Below are 26212 nucleotides of genomic sequence, written 5' to 3'. Positions count from 1 at the left end.
GGCAGAGAGGCAGAGAGGCAGAGAGGCAGAGAGGCAGAGAGGCAGAGGCAGAGGAGAGAGGCAGAGGCAGAGGAGAGAGGCAGAGGCAGAGGAGAGAGGCAGAGGTAGAGGAGAGAGGCAGAGGCAGAGAGAGGCAGAGGCAGAGAGGCAGAGAGGCAGAGAGGCAGAGGCACAGAGGCAGAGGCAGAGGCAGAGGCAGGTGGATTTCTGAGTTCGAGGCCAGCCTGGTCTACAGAGTGAGTTCCAGGACAGCCAGGGCTACACAGAGAAACCCTGTCTCGAAAAACCAAAAAAAAAAAAAAAAAAAAGAAAAAAGAAAATTAAGGAGGCCTGAGAAAGTGAGTTTTGTTTGTTTGTTTGTTTTGTTTTGCTGTTGGTGGTGGTGGCAGCGGGTTTTCTTCAGCCTCAAATAAAAGTTTTGGATGGAGTTGGGTAGAATGTCAAATTCAGTGATGCTTTGGATGTCTGATATTCATAGGTCCACTGTGTGTGTTTCTCTTAGGTATAGGAAGAGCTTTGGAAGTTGTAAGTGAATGTCATCAAGCATAGGACTTACTCTTCAAGAGGGAGATGAGGGGCTAGGGAGATACACAGTCGATAAAGGGCTTGCTGAACACATTAAAAAGCTAGGCTCAGTGGAGACAGGGTATAATCCCAGCATTGGGAAGGGCTAGGTTAATCTCTGATGATTATGACCAGCCAGCCTAGACAAATCCAGATTCAGGGGAGATGGAGAGCTAGGGAGATGGTTCAGAAGGAAAAAGGGATTGCCATAACAGTGTCACCAGCTGAGTTCAGATCCTTGGAACCCAAGAAAAGCCAGATGGGCTGGTAGGTGTCTGTAATCCTAGCAGAGTCCTCTGGAAGCTGGAGTTTACTGAACAGCGGTAAACAAGAGACACTGCCTCAAAAACAAGGAAAAAAAGGATTAACACTCACGGTTGTCCCCCAGCCTCCACATGTACACTGTAGCATGTCTACATCTTCGCACATAAACAGGTACACACATAGACATAGACACACACAGACACACACTAAATAAAAAATTTAAGTGCAATTTTTAAAAATGCATATTAGTAGGATCAGGTGTGGTGGTGCATGCCTTTAATCCCAGCATTTAGGGAGGCAGAGGCAGGCAAATCTCTGGGAGTTTGAGGCCAGTCTAGTTGTAGGGAGTTCCAGAACAACCAGAGCTACATAGAGAGACCATCTCGAAAACCAAAACATCAAAATTAAAAATCAATAAGCAAAAAAGGTGTCTGGTGACAGCTCAGCAAGAGAGTACTTGCCTATGTGAACCCCTGGCATGAAAGAAAGGAGAAGGGAAGGAGGGGGTTTCATAAGAGATCCTGGATGTCAGCAAGGGATGTTCTTCCCAGCCACCTTTCGACTGTCTCAGTTCACAGTATGTTACATAATGTCTCCTGAAGTTAAATTGTGGCCAGAAAGTTTGAAGTGACTCCATTTCAGTCCCTAGATGAATCTAAAAGCACAGAGATAAAGTTGTTTCTGAAATAAATTGTCTGAGAAGAATTAATACTCAGGTTAAACAATGCTCAGCAGTGCCGATGCTCAGCAGTGCCGATGCTCAGCAGTGCCGATGCTCAGCAGTACCGATGCTCAGCAGTACTAACACTCAGCAGTGCCAATGCTCAGCAGTGCTAACGCTCGGCAGGTGCTAATGCTCGGCAGTGCTATAATGCTCAGGCAGTACTAACACTCAGCAGTACCAATGCTCAGCAGTACTAATGCTCAGCAGTACTAACGCTCAGCAGTACCAATGCTCAGCAGTGCTAACGTTCGGCAGTGCTCATGCTCGGGGGTGCTCAAGCTCGGGGGTGCTCACGCTCAGCGGTGCTCACGCTCGGCGGTGCTCACGTTCGGTGGTGCTCACGCTCGGTGGTGCTAACGCTCGGCAGTACTGATGACAATACTTGATAGACCTAATAGCAGCACCTGAGGTCCCAAGGAAGAAAAGAAACACTTGGTTAGTTAGACATGTCTCTGTTTATCTTTTAGTAAAGTTTTGTTTCCTTTTTATATTTGTTTGTTTGGGACAAGGTGACCTTGAACTCCTGCAGAGGACACAAGAAAATGCCAGACTGGAGCTAGAGATGTTGTGAGCCTCCCTATGGGTCCTCGGAATCAAACCTGAGTCCTCTGGAAGAGCAGCCAGTGCTCTTAAACACCGAGCTGCCTCTCCGGCCCTTGTTTAGCTATTTATCTTTAAGGCAGCTGTTATGGGTAAACAGAGTCCTACCTTTTCCAGGTGAGGTCCCAAAGGAAGAAAGTGCTTTCCATATCTTAAGTCTTTTTTTTTTTTTAAAGATTTATTTATTTATTATATATGAATACACTGTAGCTGTCTTCAGACACACCAGAAGAGGGCATCAGATCTCATTACAGATGGTTGTGAGCCACCATGTGGTTGCTGGGATTTGAACTCAGGACCTCTGGAAGTGCAGTCGGTGCTCTTAACCACTGAGCCATCTCTCCAGCCCAAGTCTTTTTTTAAAAAAAAACTTTGTTTTACCTTTGAGATAGTCTTACTAGAATATATCTTAGACACTGAAGCTGCAACCCTTCTGCCTCAGCCTCCTAAGTGCCTGGGCCCCCCACATCTGGCTCAGATTTCCTTTTTCGGGTCCCACTTTTAAGGGAGGGGTTCCAGGAATAATCAATCCCCCATTTTCAGGCTAGCCCTGAAAGTGATTTTATCTTGCTAGCTCTTTGTTTGTTTTTGAGACAGTCTTGTGCTGGGCAGTGGTGATTAAAGAATCCCAGCACTTGGGAGGCAGAGGCCAGCCTGGTCTACAGAGTGAATTCCAGGACAGCCAGGGCTATACAGAGAAACCCTGTCTCGGAAAAACCAAAAAAAAAAAAAAGAAAAAAAAAAAAAGAGAGACTGTCTTGCTATGCAAATCAGGCTGGTCAGAGCTTTCAATCTTCCTTGTCAGCCTCCAGAGATCTGGGATTACGGGCATCTGTTACCACCCGTGTTTATACTTTTCTTAGAGAGTGTTGCTAGCTGGGATTGTTGGTGTGTGCCCATAATCCCCACATTTACAAGGCTGAGGCGAAGGTTACCTGGAGAACAGCTCTGCTGTAAACCAAAAGACTGGAGGCAGCCTAACTGCCCACCCAGCTGTTCCCACAGGCAGGGTGAGAACACAGCAGTACCTTCCCATCCAGTTTTGATCTTAGTGTACATGTGTGTGTGTGTGGGGGGGGGAGGCGTTTCAACAAAGACTAGGCAGCAGAAACTGGCAGCACATTAGGTGTATCCTGCCGACATGAAAGGAAATGCCAGGAGCCCTTGTGATCTTTGCTTAATGACTAATGCAACAGTCAGAGCAGTAAATATCCACTTGAGTGACATGGTCATGGAGTGACCGAATAGGCAATTGGATAGCTGTGGGTGCTTTTGTATCTCAGAGAGACTACAGTATGCTGAGGTGATTGCCACCTGCTTTGCCTTGAGGGCTTTTGCTGGGTTTTGTTAGGCCTCTGAAAATACATTGCTCAACTAAAAGAGGCTTCTAGCCAGCTGTGGTGGCATGTACCTTTAATCCCTGCATCTGGGAGGCAGAGGCAAGAGGATCAGGAGTTCAAGACTAGCCTTAGCTGTATAGCAAATTAATGGCAATAGGAGACCCTGGGCTATTGGACACTTTGTCTCATAAAACCAAAGTTAATTAATTAATTAATAATTGTGCTTCTACAAGCTGTCCAGACCCCATGGAATTTACACACAACCTGCACCCAAGCAAGGGCAAAATGAATCACTTTAGATTGGACTTGATTTCTGAGGCCCTACATAGGGAAAAATTGATATGATGTATGCTGTAAAACAAATAAGACCTAAAAGCCTGGCTTGGTGGCACAAGCCTTCAATCCCAGCCCTTGGGAGGCAGAGAAGGCAGCCATGAGTTCAAGGCCAGCCTAGTCTACATAGTGAGTTCCAGGACAGTCAGAGCCACATAGGGAGACTCTGTCAAAAAAAAACAAAAGCAAAACCAATAACAAAAAGAAAACAACTGAGTTAGAACTGTCATAAAACACAGCATCCAGGACTAGAGAGATGGCTCAACAGTTAAGAGCACTGGCTACTGCTCTTGTAGAAGACTCAGCTTTACTTCCCTAGCACCCACACAATGGTCCACAACCATCTGTAGCCCTGTTCCAGGGGACCCGATGCCTTTGCCTGGCCTACGGGCACCAGCCACGTTTACGGTGTACATAGATACATGCAGCATCTCCAGGAAAGGCTATTTGGGTTGTTTATGCCTCTTAATAATTGTAAATAGTTCTGCATTTTACATTCTTGGAACAGAGTTTTGTGGAATCACTCAGATACCTTTGCTGGGTAGAATTCTAGAAGTATTTTCTTGAAAGTCTTGAACAAAACAAAAACAAAAAACCTCTGTAGATCAGGCTGGTCTCACAGACACAGAGATCCACCTGCCTGACTCCCAAGTGCTGGGAATCCAAGCGTGTGCCACCACACATACCTGGCCTGGCTTACACTTTAATATTTTAAATCTTATGTTACCATTGTGTATGTGCCATGATGTGCTTGTGGAGGTCAGTGGACAATTCTGTAGTCAGTTCTCTCTTCTCTCCTCTATGTGTGTCCTAGGGGTTGAACCCAGGTAGCCGGGCTTGTGTGTTAAACTTCTTTATCCACCAAACCATCTCAACAGCTGATTTTAGGTCTCCAGAGGCCACCTGATTGCCTTCCAAAGGCTGCCTCAGCTTGCGCCTCACTCGTGTACAGTCATGGCTCCTCCACGTGGGTCCGGTGTCTCTCCATCACAGGGCATATACACAGGCATTTACGTAGCTAACAGGGTGAGGGTGAAAACTAATGGAAATGAAGGAAGAGAAAACCTAAGAACATATCTTAGGATTCTATTTCTCTGGTAAAACTCCATGTCCAAATGCAAACTGGGGAGGAAAGGGTTTCTTTCTGCATACAGCTAACAGTCCTTCAGGGAAGTCAGGACAGGAACTCAAGTCAGGACCAAAGCATAGACCATGCAGGGAAGCTGCTTACTGGCTTTTTCCTCCAGCTCATTCAACTGGCTTTTTTATACATCCCAGGACCACCTGCCCAGGAGTAGCAACACCCCCAGTGGGGTGGGCCTACCCATGTCAATCATCAATCAAGAAGATGCCCCACAGATTTGTCCACAGGCTAATCTTATGGAGGCATCTTCTCTATTGAAGTTCCTCTAGCTTGTGTCAAGACGGCTGAGAATCTAATCAGAACACACACACACACACACACACACACACACACACACACGTCATCCTTATTTTTCTGGTTCCTTTTATAAATGTAAAGTTGCATTGTCAACAATGTGGAATTTTATTCCCTCATTCAACGATCATCTATGGTAATTAAATTTATAATGGGGCTGCTCCCTAGGAGGGTAATAAGTCCTAATTAAACTTATTTGTTTGCATTGCTGGGTCTACTCCACAACACGCTCATGTGCATAAGCACTTTACTTCCTAACCCCAAGCTTATTTAAATGCATTAGTACTAACCTGAGCTGATTTAAATGCATTAGTATTTATGGTTAGAAGGTGCTGCTCTTAAGTCCTCACTGCTGTTTTGCCAGGTTTTTTTTTGGGGGGGGGGTTGGGGGGGTGTTCGAGACAGGGTTTCTCTGTGTATCCCTGGCTGTCCTGGAACTCATTCTGTAGACCAGGCTGCCTCTGCCTCCCAAGTGCTGGGATTAAAGGCGTGCGCCACCACTGCCCGGGTTTTTGCCAGTTTTAAGAAGCAGCTGAGGCAGAAGGGCAGAAGGATTGTGAATTCAAGGCTAGCCTGGGTTACACAATGATTTCAGTCTAGCCTGGACTACCTAGCAAGAACCTTCTCCCCCTTTCCATTCTGCTGTTCTCAAAGTAAATGTATATCTCAAAGAAAAATGTATCAATTTTTAAGAAAAGATAATAGAAGAGCTACTCTGTATATGAATTTAGCGTCTGACTCTGGGTCATCTGTGAGTGTAAAGGCAGAAGGGGCTGGAGTAGGAAAGAGACTTTACTTTCAGAAAAGAAAGGCAAAAGAATTTGTTTTCTTCCTGAGTTCACCAAGTGTAACCCATTGTAACATGGAGTTGTGCTTAAAAAGATTCCATCTGGAAATCAGTTGGATTCCATCCTCTCTTTTACTATGTTGGTAAAATGCTTGTGAAAATAGGCCCTGCGTTCAACCTTTCCATCCACCTTTCCATCCATCCATCCACCCACACACCTACACACCTACACACCCATCCATTGCCAGTAATAATGAATGACTATGGAATGCGTGCTGTGTGCCAGATATCGTCCAGCTGTCTTTTATACAATTAGCCAAAGTCATCCCCCAATCTGCTCTCATCTCTTCTTCAGAATGGATTCTGAGGGCCACCTAATAAGTCAAGCTTAGAGTTACCTCCACTCAGCACATAGGTTATATGCACCAAAGAACTAAAGACAGGCATTCAAACAAAACCTTGTACAGGGATGTTCCTGGCAGCTTACTCACAATAGGTGCAAAGTGGAAACAACTTACCTATCAACAGATGCCTGGATATCCCAAGTGTGAAGTACCTATACAATGCAATATATTCATTCACATAAAGAAAATTCTAGTTCATGCTAAAACATAGATGCCTCTTAAAAACATGGGAAAACCATGAGTTGTCCAGACATTGTCCATTCACAGAAGCAGAGTAGTGGTTTCAAGAGACTAGAGTGAGACTACACAGGGCAGTGACTGCTTAATGGGTTTGTTATTTGTGGAGGGTGACAAAAACCTTTTGGAACCAGATCCCAGATTGTGCCTATGATTGCACAACATTGTAAGCATGCTCAGTATCACTAAATTGTATGATTTAAATGGTTAAAATAGGGCGGGAGAGATGGCTCAGTGATTGAGAGCACTGACTGCTCTACCAGAGGTCTTGAGTTCAATTCCCAGTAACCACATGGTGGCTGATGTGATCTGATGCCTTCTTCTGGCATGCAGGTGTACATGCAGAAAAAGCACTCATGTGCATAAAATAAATATATAAATAAACAAACCTTTAAAAAAATTGGTAAAATAAAAGCTGGGTGGTGGTAGTGCATGCCTCTAATCCTAGAACAAAGGCAGGCGGATCTCTGTGAGTTCAAGGCCAGTCTGGTCTACGGAGCAAGATCTAGACTAGCCAAGGCTACACAGAGAAACCCTGTCTCAAAAACAAACAAACAAACAAACAAAAAACCCCCAAAAAGTGGTTAAAATAGTTTCATGTCATCAATTTTCATTTTACATTCATTTATTTATTTTGGGGGTGGGGGCGGGGGTGTCGATTCTCTCTTTTACTATGTTGGTTCTAAGAACTGATCCAAAGTCTTCAGGCTTGACACTGAGCCATCCTACCAGCCCAAGTTTCATGTTACTTACCATAGATTTAAAAAAGTAATCTGGAGCTCAATGTGTGTGACTTGCTTGAGGTATCACACATCAGCCCATACATCGGATACATGAAAGAATTTGCCTTTGCTGTTGTTGAGATAGATCTAGCTGATGCCATACCCCTGGGCTTAGCTCAAGTGCTTTTCCCACCTCAGGCTGCTGAGTGATAGACCTCCAGGCCCCGTTGCCACACTCAGCTGGAACTATGCTTCTTCACTATTGTTTTGGGCCTGGTCTCACGTATCACAGGGTGACCTCCAGTCGGCTGCGGAGCAGAGAAAGCTTGAATTTCTCCTCCTGTGGCTACCATCCAAGTGCTGGGATGGACAGCAAGCACACCTAGCTTAGATGGTTTTGGAGGATCAAACCCAAAGGCTTGCATGTGCTACACAAACACTTTGCCAATTGAGGTAGATCTTTATCCCCAAACTGTGTTTTAAATTTGGTCATTCAACTTCATGAATATGCATTTTTATTTAAATAAATGTATTCAATTATTCATCTGCTCTGTTACTTACTTGTGTATATAAGGTCTCTTGTAGCCCAGGCTTGCTTGAACCTCACAGTACTGTTGAGGGTGTCCTTGGCCTCTTGCCTCTCAGCTGATGGAACTTCAGGTACCCACCACCACATTCAGCTTTTTCTTTTTCTTTTTGGTTTTTCGAGACAGGGTTTCTCTGTGTAGCCCTGGCTGTCCTGGAACTCACTCTGTAGACCAGGCTAGCCTCGAACTCTCAAACTCAGAAATCGGCCTGCCTCTGCCTCCCAAGTGCTAGGATTAAAGGCGTGCGCCACCACCGCCCGGCTATTGTTGATTTTATAAAGAAAAGAACACACAGAGTTTACTACATCCCTAGGGTCTTTGAGCATTAGACTCCCTGCTTTTAAAAAAATTAAATTACCTTTATTTTATTTATTTATTTATTTTTAGGATTTGTAGGAGAGAGAGAGAGAGAGAGAGAGAGAGAGAGAGAGAGAGAGAGAGAGAGAGAGAGAAACCTGCCCCGAATCCCTGCATATTTAAACAGTTAAAAAAATATGGTGAAAACCTGAAATCTGACTTGGGGCCACTTAGTAGGTTTAGGCCATTGTGATGATCTTTAGCTGCCTCCTAGCTATAAACAGGAAGGACCGGGAAAACAAAGCTTTCCAAAGAGTCCAGGAAAGAACCACAGCCTGCAACCAAAGGCTGGCCCTGTCTTCCCTACATTCACATTCAGGTCTGTTTTAGGTGGAGGGAGGCCCAGGACAATGGCTGCTGCTCACGAGATGCTGGAGAGTGTGAATCTGAATATGGAGAGAGACGGAAAGGAAGAACCGGAGGAGGAGAAAATGAGAGGGGATGGGGAAGATAAAGACGTCCCCAGGAGCAGAAAAGTCCACAGGATTGTCTCCAATTGGATGCTTCCTGAGCCAGCCCGAAGAACATACATGGAGAGAGCCAACTGCTTCCCACCGCCCCTGTTCATCATCCTCATCAGCCTGGCTGAGGTAAACACTGCCCTGGTGAGGGCCCTCCTATCACTTCAGACTGGAGGCTGCAAAGTCGGGACAAAACCTACCTAGAGAAGAAACCATGTAAGAAGAGAGCACAGAGGGATAAGGGTAGCATGCATGAAGCCTCCGCCCACTCACAGCTCCTGAGCTGATTTGTCCAGTCACTGCCAACCCAGGGATCGGTTTCATCCACGAAAGTCCGCTGCCCGGGGTTGATTTCATAAGCTTCATTTCATTTTAGCTGGTGTGGTCTTTAAGAAAACAGGGAACTTTGGGTCTGCAAATTAGCCTTCTTATTTTTATTTTATTTTATTCGTTTAAGATGGGATTTGGCATTGTAGCCCAGGTTGGCCTCTAACTCACTATGTAGCTCAGGCTGGCCACAAACTCACTATAATCCTTTTGTCATAGTCACCTGGGTGTTGGGATTCTAGGCATGCACCACCGTGTTCGGCTTTATCTCATGAAACAAAATAGACTGGTTGGTCAGGTCAGTCTGGGGTATATATTTAGAACAGTCACCAGCTGCCTGAGCTTTCAGAGGGAAAATGTAGCATCTTCTGTGGGTGTCTACTTTGGGTGGATGGGATATATTCTCGACTATGACCTGCTTAGCTTTCTTGGTTTCCAGAAGGAGGGCAAAGCTCAGAGAGGTAGGATGAGTCACCCAAGGGTGTGTCTCTGTGACTGGGAAGGGCTAGGCCCCTCCTGTGCTTTGTGATATAAAGTTTTTTCTTGTAGACAGAGGACTTAGGAGAAATTGCTGCCTGGAGGACATGACTTCAGGGGCATTAGGATGTCCCTAGAACAATCCTCTTAATTCTCACTAATGCCCCAGCTTTGGTGTCAGGGACTGCAGTAACTGGGGCTCCCCAGCAGAATAGAATCAATAGGCTGAGGGAGGTTTCAGCTCCACAATCTTCAGGGTAGGCTAGAGACCCCGCCTACCTCGTGTTGAGTTCAAGGTCGCTTATTAAGTATAATTCTTTTCCTCATCAAAAGCAGTCTTTTTCTATTAAGGCTTTCATCTGATTGTGTGGAACTCAGCTACAAGATGAGAAAGGGGTACCAAATTAAATACCATCTTCATCTCGAAAAATGATCTCACATGGGCATGGTGGCATGACCTTGTAATCTCAGAACTTGGAAGCTGAAGCAGGAGGATCTTGAGTTTAAGGGAGCTTAGGCTACATAGTAAATTTGAGGCTAGCCTAGGCTATATAGTGAGATGCTATAACTAAGTAATTTACTAACTAGTGAATAACCAACCAACCAACCAACTAACTTACTTACTTAGTTAATAGATGGACAATACAATCGATAGAAAATGGTATATCTGGATATATCATTCTGAGTATATATGTGAGAATGAGGGAGACGCTGGAGAATGATGGGAGATGCTCACATGTTTATGAATAAGACAGCACAGCTCTGAGAGCTGTGAGTTTTGTGAGCTCTGAGAACACACAGAGCTCCCTACAATGAGGTCCTGGAGCAGGTGCCAGAGTAGCTGGCTCATACAGGAGGGCCACTTGTAGATACTGTCTTATTGAGAGAGGGCTTGCCTGGCATGCTCTCTCTCCAAGGTCTTGTAAAACCAGGTACAGTGGGACACACCTATAATCCCAGCACTTGGAAACTGGAGACTGGAGAAGTTCAAGAAAAGACACCCTCAGCTGCATAGCAAGTTCAAGGCCAGCCTGGGATTCATGAAACCATGTCAAAAAGAAAGAAAGAGAGAGAGAGAGAGAGAGAGAGAGAGAGAGAGAGAGAGAGAGAGAGAGAGAGAGAGGGGAAGGAAGGAAGGAAGGAGGAACAAAGAAAAAAGAAAAGAAAGGTTGCAAAAAATAGAATATAGTCCCTAATTCTTCCATTGTTAATATTACATAGCTCCAAAGTTTCTTAGATCTAAAACATTGATATTGGTATATCATTGGCCAAGTAGCCCTTAACAGAAATGCTCGCATCAGAAGTGGTTCCTGATTATGAATATTTCTTTTTTTCTTTTTTATATTTATTATTTAATTGTGTGTAAGTGCAGGTGCCTGCAGAAGCCAGAGTTATTGGATCCCTCCTGGAGCTGGAGTTACAAATGGTTGTGAGCTACCTGATATGTGTACTGAACTCTGGTCCTTTGGAAGAGCAGTATGCTTTTATTCACTGAATCATCTCTTCAGCATCCATGTTTCAGAATATTTCTGAGTTGTTTTTAATTATGTGTATATGTGTGTGGGAATGGGGAGGGTTGTGCATGTGAGTACAAGTACCCGTGGATGCTAGAAGAGGATGCTGGGTTCCCTGGAGCTGGAGTTAAGCAGTTGTAAGCTGTATAACATAGATGCCAGGAACTGAACTCAGGCCCTTTCCAGTTGTAGTGTATGTACCCTTAATGGCTTAGCTATATTTCCAGTTCCAATTTTGAAATATTTGTATAGACTTAGTGCTCCCAAATTTAAAATGTTAGGTTTAAGGAGATAGTTGACTCGGTAAAGAACGTCCCATGCAGGCATATTGACATGAATTTGATCCTTAGAGCCCATGTAAAGGAGCCAGAAGTGGTGGTATGTGCTTAAATCCTAGCACTAGGGAGGTGGGGACAGATAGGTGGATCCCTGAGGCTTGCTAGCCAGCCAGCCTAGCCTACTGTTTGAGCTTTAGGTCAATGAGAGACTGTCTCCAAAAGCACAGTGTGTAGCACCTGAGGGAGGATACCTGAGGTTGACCTCTGGCGTCCACATGTATGTGTGCACACATGAACACTGGCTCACACACAAACCTCAAACTTGCTTTTAAAATTTTTATTTTTTATGTATATGGTGTTTTGCCTGCATATAATAGCTGTGCACCATATGTGTGCCTCATGCCCTCAGAGGCCAGAAGAAGTCATTAGAGTCACTGGAGTTAGAGATGGCTGTGAGCACTATGTTGGTGCTGGGAATCAAACCTGGATCCTCTGGAAGATCACCCAGTGCTCTTACTTGTTTGTTTGTTTGTTTGTTTGTTTTTTTCTTTCCTTTTTTTTTTTTTTAATACACTCCAGATCAGCCAGTGCTCTTAACCCCTGAGCCATCTCTCTAGATTTCTAAAACTTTTTGTTTGAAGTGTCATGTTGGTACTCAAAAATTAAAAACTTTGGAGCATTTGGATTTCATATTTTGTACTCAAGAGGCTGAAGTTGCACTATTAACTAAACTCCAGACTTATATTTGCTCTGTTTTTCACTAATGTCCTCTTTCTCATCCTCTGGTCCTTCCAATACAGGGTTTCACACTGCATTAAGTTGTCCTGCCTCCTCAGGCTCCTATGATTCATGACAACTTCTCAGTGGTCTATCAAGACCCTGATAAAGATGAAGTATATTGGCCAGGTACCTTATAGAGTGTCCTCGTCTGGGGTCGTCTGAGGGTTTTTTCGTGCTTAGATTAGAGTTGGGAGTGTAGAGGAAGAAAGGCACAGGTAAAGTGCCTTCCCATCACATCGTGAGGTAAAGGATGTCACATGACATCATTCCCATCCTATCATGAGGTAAATGACATCACATGATGTCACCGGGACGCTGGTCTTCATCATTTCAGTAAGGTCGTCTACCAGGCTTCTGGGCTGTGAAGATAAAGTAAAGGAAAGTGAGGGACATGGGCTGTGTAATCAGGGAGGGCACTAGAGAACAGTGACATCAGACTGTCAGAGAAGCCAGGAGACAGGGACTCAGAAAGTCATCATTACAATCTTGTCTAACACCTGCTCATCATGAGGACATATGACCTTGGCGGGGCATGGTGGAGAGATCCAATTTCAACATCTTCTGAGCCCACAGAGAGCTAACCACTCAGACACAATTACTGCTCGTGGGTTTTAATGGGGCCCAGCTTCTGAGAGAGTTGGTTAACATGCATGATCGCTCCTCCCTGACAGCTGGCTGTGTTTATTTATTATGCGGTTTGGAAGCCTCAGAAGCAGTGGATCACCCTGGACATGAGGATCTTGGAAAGTCCCTTGACGTACTGCCCAAAGAAGAGGGAGGAAGCCTGGAGGTTTATCTCATACATGCTGGTCCATGCAGGGTAAGGAATGATGGCCCAGTCAATGCTGTCAAAAGCGTTCATAAGTAATTGTTAGTCTGGGCAAGGTGGTGCATGCCTGACATTCCGCACTGGGGAGCCAGAGCAAGATCATGGCAAGCTTAAGGCCAACATGACCTACATATAGAATTTCAGGCCAGCCAGCCACATAGCCAGACTCTGTCTTAAAACACAAACAAAACCAGGGTGTGTGTGAGAGATGACACAGAGGGTAAAGAAACCAGCCAAACCCAACAGCCTGAGTTCAAGCCCCAGATCTCATAAAGTGGAAGGAGAGAACTGAATCCTGCAAGTTGTCTTCTGACATTTACACAAATGCACATGCACGCACGTGTCCGCGCGCATACACACACTCTCACACACACAGACACACACACAAATATAATAAGATTTTAAAATTAAAAAAAAAACACAGCAGAGAGAAGTGGGGCACTCCTTGAATCCCCCACTAGGAAAGCAGAGGCTGGTGGATCTCTGAATTGAAGGCTAGCCTGATTTTTACAGAATTCCAGGTCAGCCATGGCTACATAGTGAAACCCTGTCAGGGGACAGGGGAGTGAAGGACGAAACCCAAATAGCCACTAATGTGTTTGGAACTTTTGTTATGATCATTATTATTTTTATTTGTGTGTATCTGTCGCATGTACAGTGGTCCCCTTGGAAGCTAGAAGTGCTATGGTCTGCGTAACTGTCTAATTCTGGTATTGATAAAGGGATATTAATGAGATGAGACCAGATCACTATCAAACCAAGAGTAGGTCACCCTACTTATTGGATGTTGTCCAGTGCTCCATTTAGGTGATGAAGAAGCCGAACTGAGTCACCAGACTGCCTCCCCCAAACACACTCTGTAAAAAATTAACTTGTGAGCGTTTCGACTGATGTAAGGGACTGTGGATCAGTTAAATAGCAGCATGAGGAGGTGTGTACAGTATAGAGAAGCAGTACACATGGAGCTGGAAAGAAGGCTCGGGGCAAAGAGTGCCCACCCCAGGGCATGGGCTCATGTGTCGGCAGCCCCAGTGCTGGACAGGAAGCTTGCTATGCTTGCCAGCTGCCAGTCTAGCTGAACAAAGCACACTTCAGATTCAGGAGAGACCCAGCCTCAAAGGAAGAAGGTACAAAGAGAATGATAGAGAAGATCCTGGTGCAACTATACAACACCTTCACAGGCAACACACACACGCACACTCACTCACAAATAAAAGAAGGGAGCAAAGTAAGAAAGATAGGTAACGAACAGGAGAGGCTGTTTGCCCTTCCAATTTTCTTTCTTTCTTTTCTTTTCTCTTTTTTGTTTCTTTTTTCAAGACTGGGTTTCTCTGTGTAGCCCTGGCTGTCCTGGAACTCACTCTGTAGACCAGGCTAGCCTTGAACTCACATAGATCTGATTTCCTTTGCCTCCTGAATGCTGGGATTAAAGATGTGTCCTACCACCTTCAGGCTTTGTTTATAGTTTCCCAAATGTGAGAGCCTTTCCAGATCTTGCTCAGCACCAGCTCATGGTACATACCTGCAGTCTCTCTATGTGGGAGGTAGAGGCAGGAGGGTCAGGAGTTCAAGGCCAGCATAGATTATATGTCTCAAGGAAAAAAAATCAGCATCTGTGGTCCCCCATGTCCATTGTGGTCAGTAAATAGCTTGTGGCTATCTCATTTCTTTGGGGGGAGGCCTGTGGTATCAGGTGAGTTGAGCTTCACCCGTGTGACTCACCCTACCCTGGTTAAATCACATTTTTGGTCAGTGGCTAATTAGACATACAGGACAGGGTGCAAGCAAGGACTTGGTGCTGAGTACAGAACCCAGAGCTTCATGTGTACTAAGCAACCAAGTGCTATGCCTTCCCTCTGACCTTCAGCCCCTGCCCTCAAGTTCTATTATTATTATTTTACAAAATGTTTTTGAGACAGAGTTTCACTATGTAGCTTGAATGGTCTGGAACTAAATATGAAGACCAGGCTAGCTTCATAGAAATCCATCTGCCTCTGCTTCCCAGGAAATGGGACTAAAGTTGTGCACCACCATACCTGACTTCATTCTTTAAATCAGCTTCATTGGTCTTTGTTTCATGCTGCAATCATTGTTGTAAAGTAGAACTTACAACACACACTTATATTTCTTTCCTTTTAAAGATTTATTAATTTATTTTATATATGTGAGTACACTGTCGCTCTCTTCAGACACATCAGAGGAGGGCATTGGATCCCATTACAGATGGTTGTGAGCCACCATGTGGTTGTTGGGAATTGAACTCAGGACCTCTGGAAGAGCAGTCAGTGCTCTTAGCTTCTGAGCCATCTCTCCAGCCTCACATTTATAGTTCTAAAAGACTTTTATTTGTTTTACATACTGAAGCTTCATGTGAGATTTTATTTAAAAAACAGATAAGAGAGCCAGGAATGGTGGCACATACCTTTAATCCCAGCACTCAGGAGGCTGAGGCAGGTGGATCTCTGTGAATTCAAGGCCAGCCTGATGTACAAATCAAGTCCAGGACAGCTAGGGCTACTGCAGAGAGAAACCCTGTCTTGAACCCCACTCCTCAAAAAACAACAACAACAAACAGAAAACCCCAAAAACAACAACAATAAAAATAGATAAGAGAAAAAAAACAAAACAATAACAGCAAAACAGATTAAAGAGTTGCCTCTTTTGAAAAAACTAGAATATAGGAACTGGAGAGATGGCTCCGAGGTTAGGAGCACTTGCTGCTCAATTTTGAGAACTGCAGCTTTGATCTTAAGACTTATGCAGAGTGACTCACAGCTTCTGTGACTCCAGCTCTAAAGGATCTGGAGCCCTCTTTTGGCTACCGTAGGGGCATTCCCCCCAACCCTTCTCTTTCTCTCACATAACATTCTAGCAATTTCCTAACTAGAAATATCACATGCAAATCTCCCAATGACAACTTCGTGCTGCTTGGCTTTTGACCCATGTTTGTCTCTGCAGAGTCCAGCACATCGTGGGGAACCTTTTTATGCAGCTTGCCCTGGGTATTCCTTTGGAAATGGTCCACAAAGGCCTCCGAGTGGGGCTGGTGTACCTGGCAGGAGTGCTTGCAGGTCAGTGTTCTGAGGGCAACACCAAACAAACACTTCTGGGCTCTTAGGATCGAAACCAAAGGTAATAGATGTTTACAATGGACATTTTTTAAAAATTGAAGTCAATATTTGTTGCACCGTTGCATATTATATACATGTCATGTAATATGCTATGGACTATAGTAAGTGTTAGAGATACTGTAACTGGAGATTAGATATTAGAGATAACACGAGCACAAGAAGATAAGTCACAGTGGCTGTCCTTAAATATCTCACAGTCTCCGAGAGATGTTGCACAGCTGGAAATTATAAGCAGCTTAGTGTTTGGATCTTGAAGCCTCTGATATACTACACTAATGATTCTGGAAAGGAACATGGCCAGCTTTGCATTTAAGAAAGACAATTTGCTGGATGTGGTGCACAATTTTAATCCCAGCACTTGGGAGAGAGAGAGAGACAGGTGAATCTCTGTGAGTTCAAAGCTAGTCTGACCTATATAGCAAGTTCTGGGACAGCCGGAGCTACTTACATGTCTCAACAAACAAACAAGCAAACACACACACATCTTAATTTTGAGAAAGCTATAGGTTTACATGAGTTATAGGAACTACCTTAAGGCCCCAACTACGTTTGGATATTTGTCACCAATGTTGCTATCCTGTACATTGTAACACAACAACAAAGCCAAGATGTTCACGGTCATGCAGTCAAGATAGTAAGTACCCACAACACCCCGAAGGGCCCTCACTCTGCCTTTTCATGGGCCAGCCTCTGCCTTCCCACCTCCCTTACCACCGACAAGCACTAACCTGCTCTCATGTATTTGTGTTGTTTCTGCAATGCACGCGGTTATTTTTCCCTCGCTGAGCAGAGTTCTGTGTCATGGTCATGTCTAGCTGTTCACTCCCTGAAGGGTATCTACATTGTTTTTACATTCCCTATTGCTTTTTGAGAGAGGGTTTCTTGTAGCCCAGGTTGGCCTTTAATAGGCAAGGATGCTTTTCAATTCCTGATCTTCCTCCCTCTACTTCCCAAGTGAGGGAATTGATTGTAGGTTTGTGTGGTGTTGGGGACTCAGCAGCTTCCTGAATGCTATGTAAACATTCTCTTGAGCCACATTCCCCATCTTTGTGTTTGAGACTGGTCCCATCATTCAAGCTGCCCAGGAACTCTCTAATATGAGATCCTCCTGTCTCAGCCTCTCAAGTGCTGGGATTACAGGCATGCTTTGATGAGACACCATGAACAAAAAGTAAGTTGGGGAGGAAAGGGTTCATTCAGCTTACACTTCCATATCACTGTTCATCATTGAAGGAAGTAGGACAGGAACTCAAAGAACCCAGAGGCAGAAGCTGATGCAGAGGCCATGGAGCATGCTGGTTACTGACTTGCTCCTCATGGCTTTCTCAGCCTACTTTCTTATAGAACCCAGGACCATCAGCCCAGGGATGGCCCCACCCACAATGAGCTGGGCCCTCCTACATCAGTCATTAAGGAAATACATGGTTAGCTACAGCCCAATCTTATGGAAGCCTTTTCTTAATTGAGACTCCCTCTTCTCAGATGATTTTAACTTGTGTCAAGTTGACATAAAATTATCCAAGAGCCACCACACCTGATGCTAACTTTTTCCTTTCCCATGTAGCCTTATTTTCAAATAAAATCTCTGGATTTCAAATATTGTTCCTGGGAATTGGATGTCAACATGTATGTGGCTTAGGGATTACAATTCAACTCAATTATGTTCATTCCTCTTTCTCCTCCTCTCCCTCCTCCTTCCCCTCCTCTTATTGTTCTTGTTCTTCTTTTCCTTCCTTCCTTCCTTCCTTCCTTCCTTCCTTCCTTCCTTCCTTCCTTCCCTCCCCCCTCTCCTTTCCTCCTTCCTTCCTTCCTTCCTTCCTTCCTTCCCTTCCTCCCCCTCTCCTTTCCCCTTCCTTCCTTCCTTCCTTCCTTCCTTCCTTCCTTCCTTCCTTCCTTCCTTCCTTCCTTCCTTCCTTCCTTTCAGCTGATGGGAGGTTTGTCAGCCGCTGTCTGAGAGAATTCCTGGAGGGCCTGGATGGTAGGGTGCAGTGGCAGCACTGTGGACAGCGGGATAGTCTTGAGCTATAGTAAACACAGGACTTTGAAAGGGCTTAGTGACAAGGCTTGGTTCCTTATCAGACACCCACCTACCATTTGGGATCGCGTTTCTCCATCTTGTCTGTTTCTTCATGCATCTTTTTGTTCTCGAATGCAGAGGTGTGGGCTTGCCTGCCTCCTGCATCTATTACACATTCGCTCTCTGCTCATGGCTCGATGTCAATGTGTAGCCTCAGCTCTACCCAGCACCAGGGCAGCACCTGCAGGAGAATGGGAACAATTAGTTCACATCCTCTGGTGATTTCAGCCATCACTTTTTGGCAGGTTTCTCTTACTATTCAGGTCGGTGCTTCCCACCGCTGTTGGGATCATGTTTGGGAAACAGCAATTCACAGTGGTCAAAAGAAAGCCAAGACACCAAGAATGCTGTACCCCTTGCCTACCTGGCAGAGTTGCCTTCCCTGATTTGCCTTTTCTCTTTACTTTTCCATAGGCAATGTCACCCTACCATCCTTCCTCTGGCTACCTGTGAGGTGTGCCCACCGACCCACAATGTCAGCATCAGAAGAAACTGCTCAGGCAGGGTGTTGGAGCCAGACCAGTTCTGACCATTAGAATTCTTTCTATAAATTCACAGGAGCACATTAAAGACCAAGATGTCTGCCTCCAGATTAGCATCCCAAAGCTGACTGGTGCTCAGAATCACCGGGAGAGCTCAGTATACCTAGAGCCTCTCAGTTCCCACGAGACCTACTGATCCAGACTCTCTGGGGACATGGTCCTGGGATCTACATTTTGTAGGGCATATGACAGTAAAGCAGAGCATTTTATGTCCTCTCCTCTTTCATAGACTCGTAGTTCAGTATGGCCAGTCTTTCTTGTAGTACCCTATCTGTTATGTGCCTAGCAATGACTGAGTGGGTTAACTGTGCGTTCCTAATAATGACTCTGTCCTGCCACTGTACCGTCGTCTCTACTAAAGGTTTGTTTAAATCATCTACATTTTTGGTCCACATTCTTTCTGGAGTGTAACTAGATAAGACGTGCAGATATTTCTTCCCTGTGTGAATCTGGCCTTTCATTCCCTTCTTGGGTTTTGGTTTAGCGGGGACCGAGCCACTTCTCACATGCGTGCTGGTCAAGACCGTAGCTGAGCTACGCCTGCACTCCCTTCTTTCTCTCATTCCTCTCTTCCTGTATAATTTCTCTATTTTGATTTGTGATGTAGAGAGTGGCATTAACTGACTTTCCAGTGTTAAACCAAGCTTGATCCTGGGACGACACTTGGTCATGGTATATTATGATTTTTACAGACGATTAGATTAGATTTGTTAAAAATTTAAAAGGCTTATTTTGTTTTTAATTATTCATATGTATGTGGATATGTATATGACTGCAGTATCAGCCACAGTGGCCAGAAGCATGGTTCTCTCTCCTCCTCTCCTTCCTCTTCCTTCTTCTTCCCCACTTCTGTCCTTCCCTCCCTCCTTCTTTCCCTCCCTCCCTCTCTCCTTCCCTCCTAACCCTTCTTCCTTCCTTTGCTGGAGACTGAGCCCAGGGAAGTCCTCAGTCTGCTCTCTCCCACTGAGTCAGTCACATCCTCATAGAGGGCAGTTCTCTCGTAATGTCTTTGCTCACCTAGCACTAAAGTAGCTCTCCCTCATACAGCAAGTAGGAAAGTGTCTTAGCCTTGTCAGGCGTATGGTGAGGGCTAGGCAGTGATTGTTATCACTTGGAAAGAGGCAGTGGTGCCGGGAATCAAGCAGCCTTGCGCACAGTAGGCAGGCACTCTACCACTGAGCCTCATGCTCAACCCTGGCCATTACTTCTTATTTAAATGATTCTTAGGATTCAGCAGTGAAGCAGGGTGTATGCCTATAATCCTAACACGAAGGAGATGGGGCAAGAGGATCAGGAGTTCAAGGCCATCCTCTACTCCACAGCAAGTTTGTAAATAACTTGTTTTAGGTGAGATACTCAGTCAAAATCCAAAACTAAAACAAACACGCCAGCAAAAAGCCATCTCAGCGTGTAATTTGCTGTGTGGAAAGATTTTAAACTTTAATTCAATTTTAAAAATAGTTATCATCGCTGGGCAGTGGTGGCGCACACCTTTAATCCCAGCACTTGGGAGGCAGAGGCAGGTGGATTTCTGAGTTCGAGGCCAGCCTGGTCTACAGAGTGAGTTCCAGGACAGCCAGGCTTATACACAAAGAAGCCCTGTCTCGAAAAACCAAAAAAAAAAAAAAAAAAAAAGTTATCAGCCCAGGTGTGGTAGAACACTAATCCCAACAACTCAGGAGGCAGAGGCAGGCAGATCTCTGTTAGTACAAGGCCACTTTGCTTTACATAGATAGCACGTTGGCGAATTCCTGGACAGCCCAAGGCTACATTGTTAGACCCTGTTTCAAACAAACAAACAAACAAACAAACAAACGCACAAAAAACAACAAAAAATCTATTTATTATCTTTTTATTTATTATCTGGTGAATATGCTGTGGTATATTCTTGTTTTGTTTTAATAGGATTTCATGACATAGATCAGACTGGCCTTGAATTTTAGCAGTCCTCCGACCTCTGTCTCCTATGTTGGGATTAAAAGTACGTGCTTTTATGCCCAACTTCTCATTCTATTTATGTATGTGTTTATTTAGTGTATGTATACATTTGAGGGTACCATGGTATGCACCTTGAGGACATATTTCTTCTTCTCCTCTTCTTGCGCCCCCTCTCCCTCTCCTTTGCCTCCCCTCCTTTCCTCATGACAGAGAACTCTCTCCTGAGAAGTCATTCCTTCCTGAGTGCTTCCTCTGCACATCTCGGATTTATCTTATGTGTTTGGGTGTTCTGTTCGTCACATGCATGCAATACTTATAGAGACCAGAAGAGGGCATCAGATCCCTCTGGAACTGAAGTAATAGGTGGTTGTGAGCCACTATGCTCATGCTAAACTTTGGTCCCCTGGAAGAGCAGCCTGTGCTTCTAACAGCTGAGCCATCTCTCCTGCCCCGAGACATTCTTTTTTACACATAACAAAGATTGTATCCCATCCTAAGAAATGAAAGGTCATGAGAGGAAGATACCAAGTAGTAATAGTAAGAAGTTTTGAGAAGACCTCTTAATGTTCATGATGTATTCTTTGGCTCAGGTGTCTAACACTGGGTTGGGAAGTGAGTTTCATCTTGCTTCCAGAATGTGATTGAACTTTTTGCTAAGAAGGATTCTGAGGCTACCTCCAGACCATGAGATGGCTCAGTGGGTACAGCAGTTTTCTAGAATTATGGGAGATAAGAACATCTGTTGTACACACTTACTTTATTGGTGATCACCCTTACTTATTTTTCCATATGTGGGTATGTATGTGTGTAGACCCTTGTACAGGTCAGAGGACAACTTGGCTCTCTTCTTCCACCACATGGGTCCCAAGGATCAAACTCAGGTTATGGGGCTAGGCAGCAGGCTCTTTCATTGGCTGAACCACCTCACTGGAAGGTGAAGTAATAGCTAGCAAGGCTATGAAACCCATCACCACACACGCAATGCTTTTGTATGATATATTTATCAACTCTTTGACTTCCCCTCTCAGCCTACTGGGGACTGCTTAGTTAATATTTCCATGTTTACACACATGAGAGGTTGAATAATGTCCCAAAGTCACTCAGTGATTCTGGCTCCAGGGTCTGAGCATCTGTCTCTGTTTTACTGCTTTTCTTCTTCTTCTTCCTCCTCTTCTTCCTTTCAGTTTTTTTGAGACAGTGTTTCTTTGTCTAGCCTTGGCTTGTCCTAGAACTAACTATCTTTGTAGACAAGGCTGTCCTTGAACTCACAGAGATCCACTTGCTTCTGCCTCCTGAGTGCTGGGATTAAAGGCATGCACCACTACTGCCTGGTTTTTTCTGCATTTCTAATCAATGTTTAATGTTTCAGAAATATTGGAGCAGTTAAGCTGCATGCCTGAATCTACAGCACACAAGGGCAAGGCAGAGTTGTTGCTTGCTAATATGAAAATGGTCAAAACTTTGCATATGTTTACTTTAGATGTGGTTTTTCTTTTCTTTCTTTCTTTTCTTTTTTCTTTTTCTTCTTTTTTTTTTTTTTTTTTTTTTGGTTTTTTGAGACAGGGCTTCTCTGTATAGCCCTGGTTGTCCTGGAACTCACTCTGTAGACCAGGCTGGCCTCGAACTCAGAAATCCGCCTGCCTCTGCCTCCCAAGTGCTGGGATTAAAGGCGTATGCCACCACCACCCGGCAAGATGTGGTTTTTCTAAATCATACTTCATTCATAATTCTTTTTTTTTTTTTTTTTTTTTACAAGGTTGCTCTGTGTAGCCCTGGCTATCCTGGGACTCACTCTGTAGACCAGTCTGGCCTCGAACTCAGAAATCTACCTGCCTCTGCCTCCCAAGTGCTGGTATTTCATTCATAATTCTTACAGTTCCGTCTGATCTTTTGTACTTTATATTTCCAGGTTCCCTGGCCAGCTCCATTTTTGACCCACTTAAGTGTCTTGTGGGTGCTTCAGGAGGAGTCTACGCACTGATGGGAGGCTATTTTATGAATGTTATAGTGGTAAGAATTTTGGGAATGGAAGTTTTAGAGACAGGGTCTCTCGTGTAGCCCAGGCTAGCCTGGGACCTGATAAATAGTAGAAGATGACCTTGACCTGGCTTCGGATCTTTGACCCTGTACCTGCCAGAATTACAAGCATGCACCACCATGCCCCATTTCTGGACTTAAAAAGAACGATGTGTTTATTTTATGTTATGTGAGTATTTCCTGTATGAGCATATGTGCATCACATGTATTCCTGGAGTCTGTGGCAGTCAAAAACAAGGGGGGGGGCAATCCCCTGGAACAGGAGTCACAGATGGTTGTGAGCCACTGTGTGGGTGTTAGACTTGAACCCAGATCCCCTGAAGCCATCTCTCCAGCTCCTGAATTTCTTTTGTTTTTGTTTTCTTTATAAATGAATAGTGGCTTGACTTGGGGAGTCCTGACTTATCAACATTTACTGAGTTCTTATGAATTAAGAATTTTTTGGCCACTAGAAAAAGAAAACCCTCCATCCAGCTGTCATAGCCTCTTTGTGCCATGATGTCACCAGGATACTGCTTAGGCAGTCTGCATTTTGATTTATGGACTCGTTTCTCCCTCCCCTTTCAAACAATAAACTTTCTTCCTAGGGAACTAAAGTCTGATTAAAAACAACATCCTAGGGCTGGAGAGATAGCTCACTGGTTAAGAGCACTGACTGCTCTTCCAGAGGTCCTGAGTTCAAATCCCAGCAACCACATGGTGGCTCACAACCATCTGTAATGGAATCTGATGCCCTCTTCTGGTGTGTCTGAAGACAGCTACAGTATATATCTATATATAGATATATACTGTATATATACTATATATGTTATATATACATACACATATATGTTATATATATATATATATATATCTCACATCCTAAAGCCAGTGAGATGACTCAAAAGGTAAAGACTCTTGCCACTAGCCCTGAATACTTGAGTTCAATCTCCTAGACTCACATGGAAGGAGAGAAACTTTCTTATGATTTCCATATGCAAGCCATGTATGCACACACACACACACACACACACACACACATATGCATGCACACTCATGCATGCTGCATTCACACACATACATATAGACACACTAAGATTTTGAAAATATAATTTAAGAATAATAGTCTATTCCTGGCATTTCCAGTTATTGTAAAAAAAAAAAAGAAAGAAAGAAAGAAATGCTCAGACATTAGTTAAATCTTTCTTAACTACTACTGGGAAAAAGGATGAAATAGCTAAAGAATATTAACCAGAAAGGCTTAGATATATTTTACAGACTTAGCTCCTTGTTTATTGATATATATATATTTAAAGATTTATTTATGTTGCTTATATGAGTACACTGTAGCTATCTTCAGACACACCAGAAGAGGGCATCAGATCCCACTACAGATGATTGTGAGCCACCATGTGGTTGCTGGGAATTGAACTCAGAACCTCTGGAAGAGCAGTCAGTGCTCTTAACCGCTGAGCCATCTCTCCAGCCCATTTATTGATTTGTTAAATGTTGATTTTTATATTATTTGCATTGAATTACTGGCTAATGAAATTGTGTCATTTGCATTATAAAATTAAACACTATGTTTTGTGGTCCAAAGTATAACAGCATTGGCCTTCCCTGATGCATTTTAAAACTTGGCTGTTGGATCTATGGTTTGCCTTGCCAATATTTGACACATAAACATTGCTTTAAACTGTGTGTGGTATTCCTCACTTTTAATCCCAACACTTGAGAGACTGAGGCAGGCAGGGATCTGTAAGTTCAAAGCCATCCTGGTCTACAGAGTGAGTTCCAGGACAGCGGGGGCTACAGAGAAACCCAGTCTTGAAAAATAAAACAGACAAACAAAAACCTGAAACCAAACAAAAAACAAAGAACCAAACAAAGCAAAAAGAAGAAAGGAAAAGCAAATGAAGAAGAAATGGTGTTGGGACCCCGTGGCCTACAGCTCGTATTCTTCTTCTTGTCTTTTCCCCAGCATTTTCGAGAAATGATTCCTGCCTTTGGAATCGTCAGACTACTCATTATCATTCTGATAGGTAAGTGAACTTTTCGGACACTATTTACCCTCAGTCTTATCCTCAGTCTTCATCTGAAGGGATGATGGATAGTCTAGCCTTGGGAAGAATGGTCCACTGGTTTTGGAGCCTTGGTGATGTGTTGGGACAAGCTCTGGATGTGCTTGCTCTGCGTGTCTCGCCTCTCACAATAGCTTCACTTAACGTTTTCTGCTTCAGACTCTTGTTTCAAATGTCAGGACATATACAACTTCTGTCTGCATAGGAACAGCTTAAAAACCGCTAAGATAATCTATCTTCTTCCTAAAGTTCAAAATTTTCAACTTTTGTGGTAGTGGCAGGTTTGAGATAAGTTTGTGTAGATCAGGCTGGCTTTGAACTCCTCATCCTCCTGCCTCACCTCCTGAGCACTAAGATAACAGACCTATGCTCTCATACCTAAACCTGGTTTTATACAGTGCCAGCGATCCATCCCAGGGTCTCCTCAATTGCAGGCCAGCGCCCCACCAAGTGAGTTAGAGCCACAGTCTCTGTCCTGGTTTCTGTATGCAGAAGATGGCACCATTACCCTCACTTGGCTTGCTAAGGCAGCCCTCTATCTGTTCTCTCTGTTCCTGTTCTTGCTTCGTATTTTCCACCTAACCAGAATGATCCTTTCTCAGCACCTAAAAGAAAGGCAAACCAAAAATCTCATCAGATTAATGTCATCCAGGCCCCAAATCTTCAAAGTCTTCCTGTCACTCAGATGTCAAAGTCATATGTCAAGGTCCCTATTTCAGAAGGCCTCTGAGTATCAATCACTCCCTAGCTCCTTGCCTGGTCCCACCAGAATTGCTGGAAGTCTCTTTAAAACAGGAGGCTCACTCTTGACCTCAGTTTTTTATTCACCTGTGTAGGGTGATCCAGAGAATTTATTTTTTAATAAGTTTCTGGTGCCAAGTATCATGGTTCCTGCCTATAATTCCAGCATTCCAGAGGCCAAGGCAGGAAGATGCCCTCAAGTTTGGGCTCACTAAGTCTAAGACTAGCCTGGGATGTATAGTGAAACCCCATCTCAAGTAAAATAAAACAGATGTTCCTAAGTGCTTTTGATTTGCTGGTTTGAGGGGATATTTCTGCCTCAGGGACTTCATGCTTGCTCCTCACTCTGCAGGAGTCTTGCTTTACATATCAGCATGCTTGCTCCACCTAGTGAAGGAGTCTTAGAGAGCTCCCTGATCCTCCTATTAAAATCAATAGCTTGGCTGATAGAACATCTCAGTAGGTAAAAGTGCCTGACACCAACCCTGACATACTGAGTTCAAGTCCCAGGATCCACATGGTGGAAGCAGAGGATTGACTTCTGCAAGCTGTCCTCCTGTCTCCACACAGGCACTGTGGCACATAAATACACACACACACACACACACACAGAGAGAGAGAGAGAGAGAGAGAGAGAGAGAGAGAGAGAGAGAGAGAGAGAGA

At 44.2% G+C, this 26212-nt stretch overlaps 1 protein-coding gene across 1 annotated transcript in view; it reads left to right on the top strand.

The window, feature by feature from the left end:
* The window catches only part of Rhbdl2 (rhomboid like 2), a 44910-nt gene that overhangs the window by 14462 nt on the left and 4236 nt on the right, over window positions 1-26212 (top strand). The window contains exons 2-6 of the mRNA XM_028790180.1: window positions 8688-8947; window positions 12866-13014; window positions 15982-16094; window positions 22621-22721; window positions 24709-24769. Coding sequence (XP_028646013.1) covers window positions 8708-8947; window positions 12866-13014; window positions 15982-16094; window positions 22621-22721; window positions 24709-24769 — 664 coding nt within the window. The 5' untranslated portion in view covers window positions 8688-8707. The remainder of the gene's footprint in view (window positions 1-8687; window positions 8948-12865; window positions 13015-15981; window positions 16095-22620; window positions 22722-24708; window positions 24770-26212) is intronic.

Source organism: Grammomys surdaster, unplaced genomic scaffold, assembly GCF_004785775.1.
Source record: "Grammomys surdaster isolate TR1022 unplaced genomic scaffold, NIH_TR_1.0 125863, whole genome shotgun sequence".
Taxonomy (NCBI): Eukaryota; Metazoa; Chordata; class Mammalia; order Rodentia; family Muridae; genus Grammomys; species Grammomys surdaster.
This window is presented reverse-complemented; position numbering and strand designations above follow the sequence as displayed.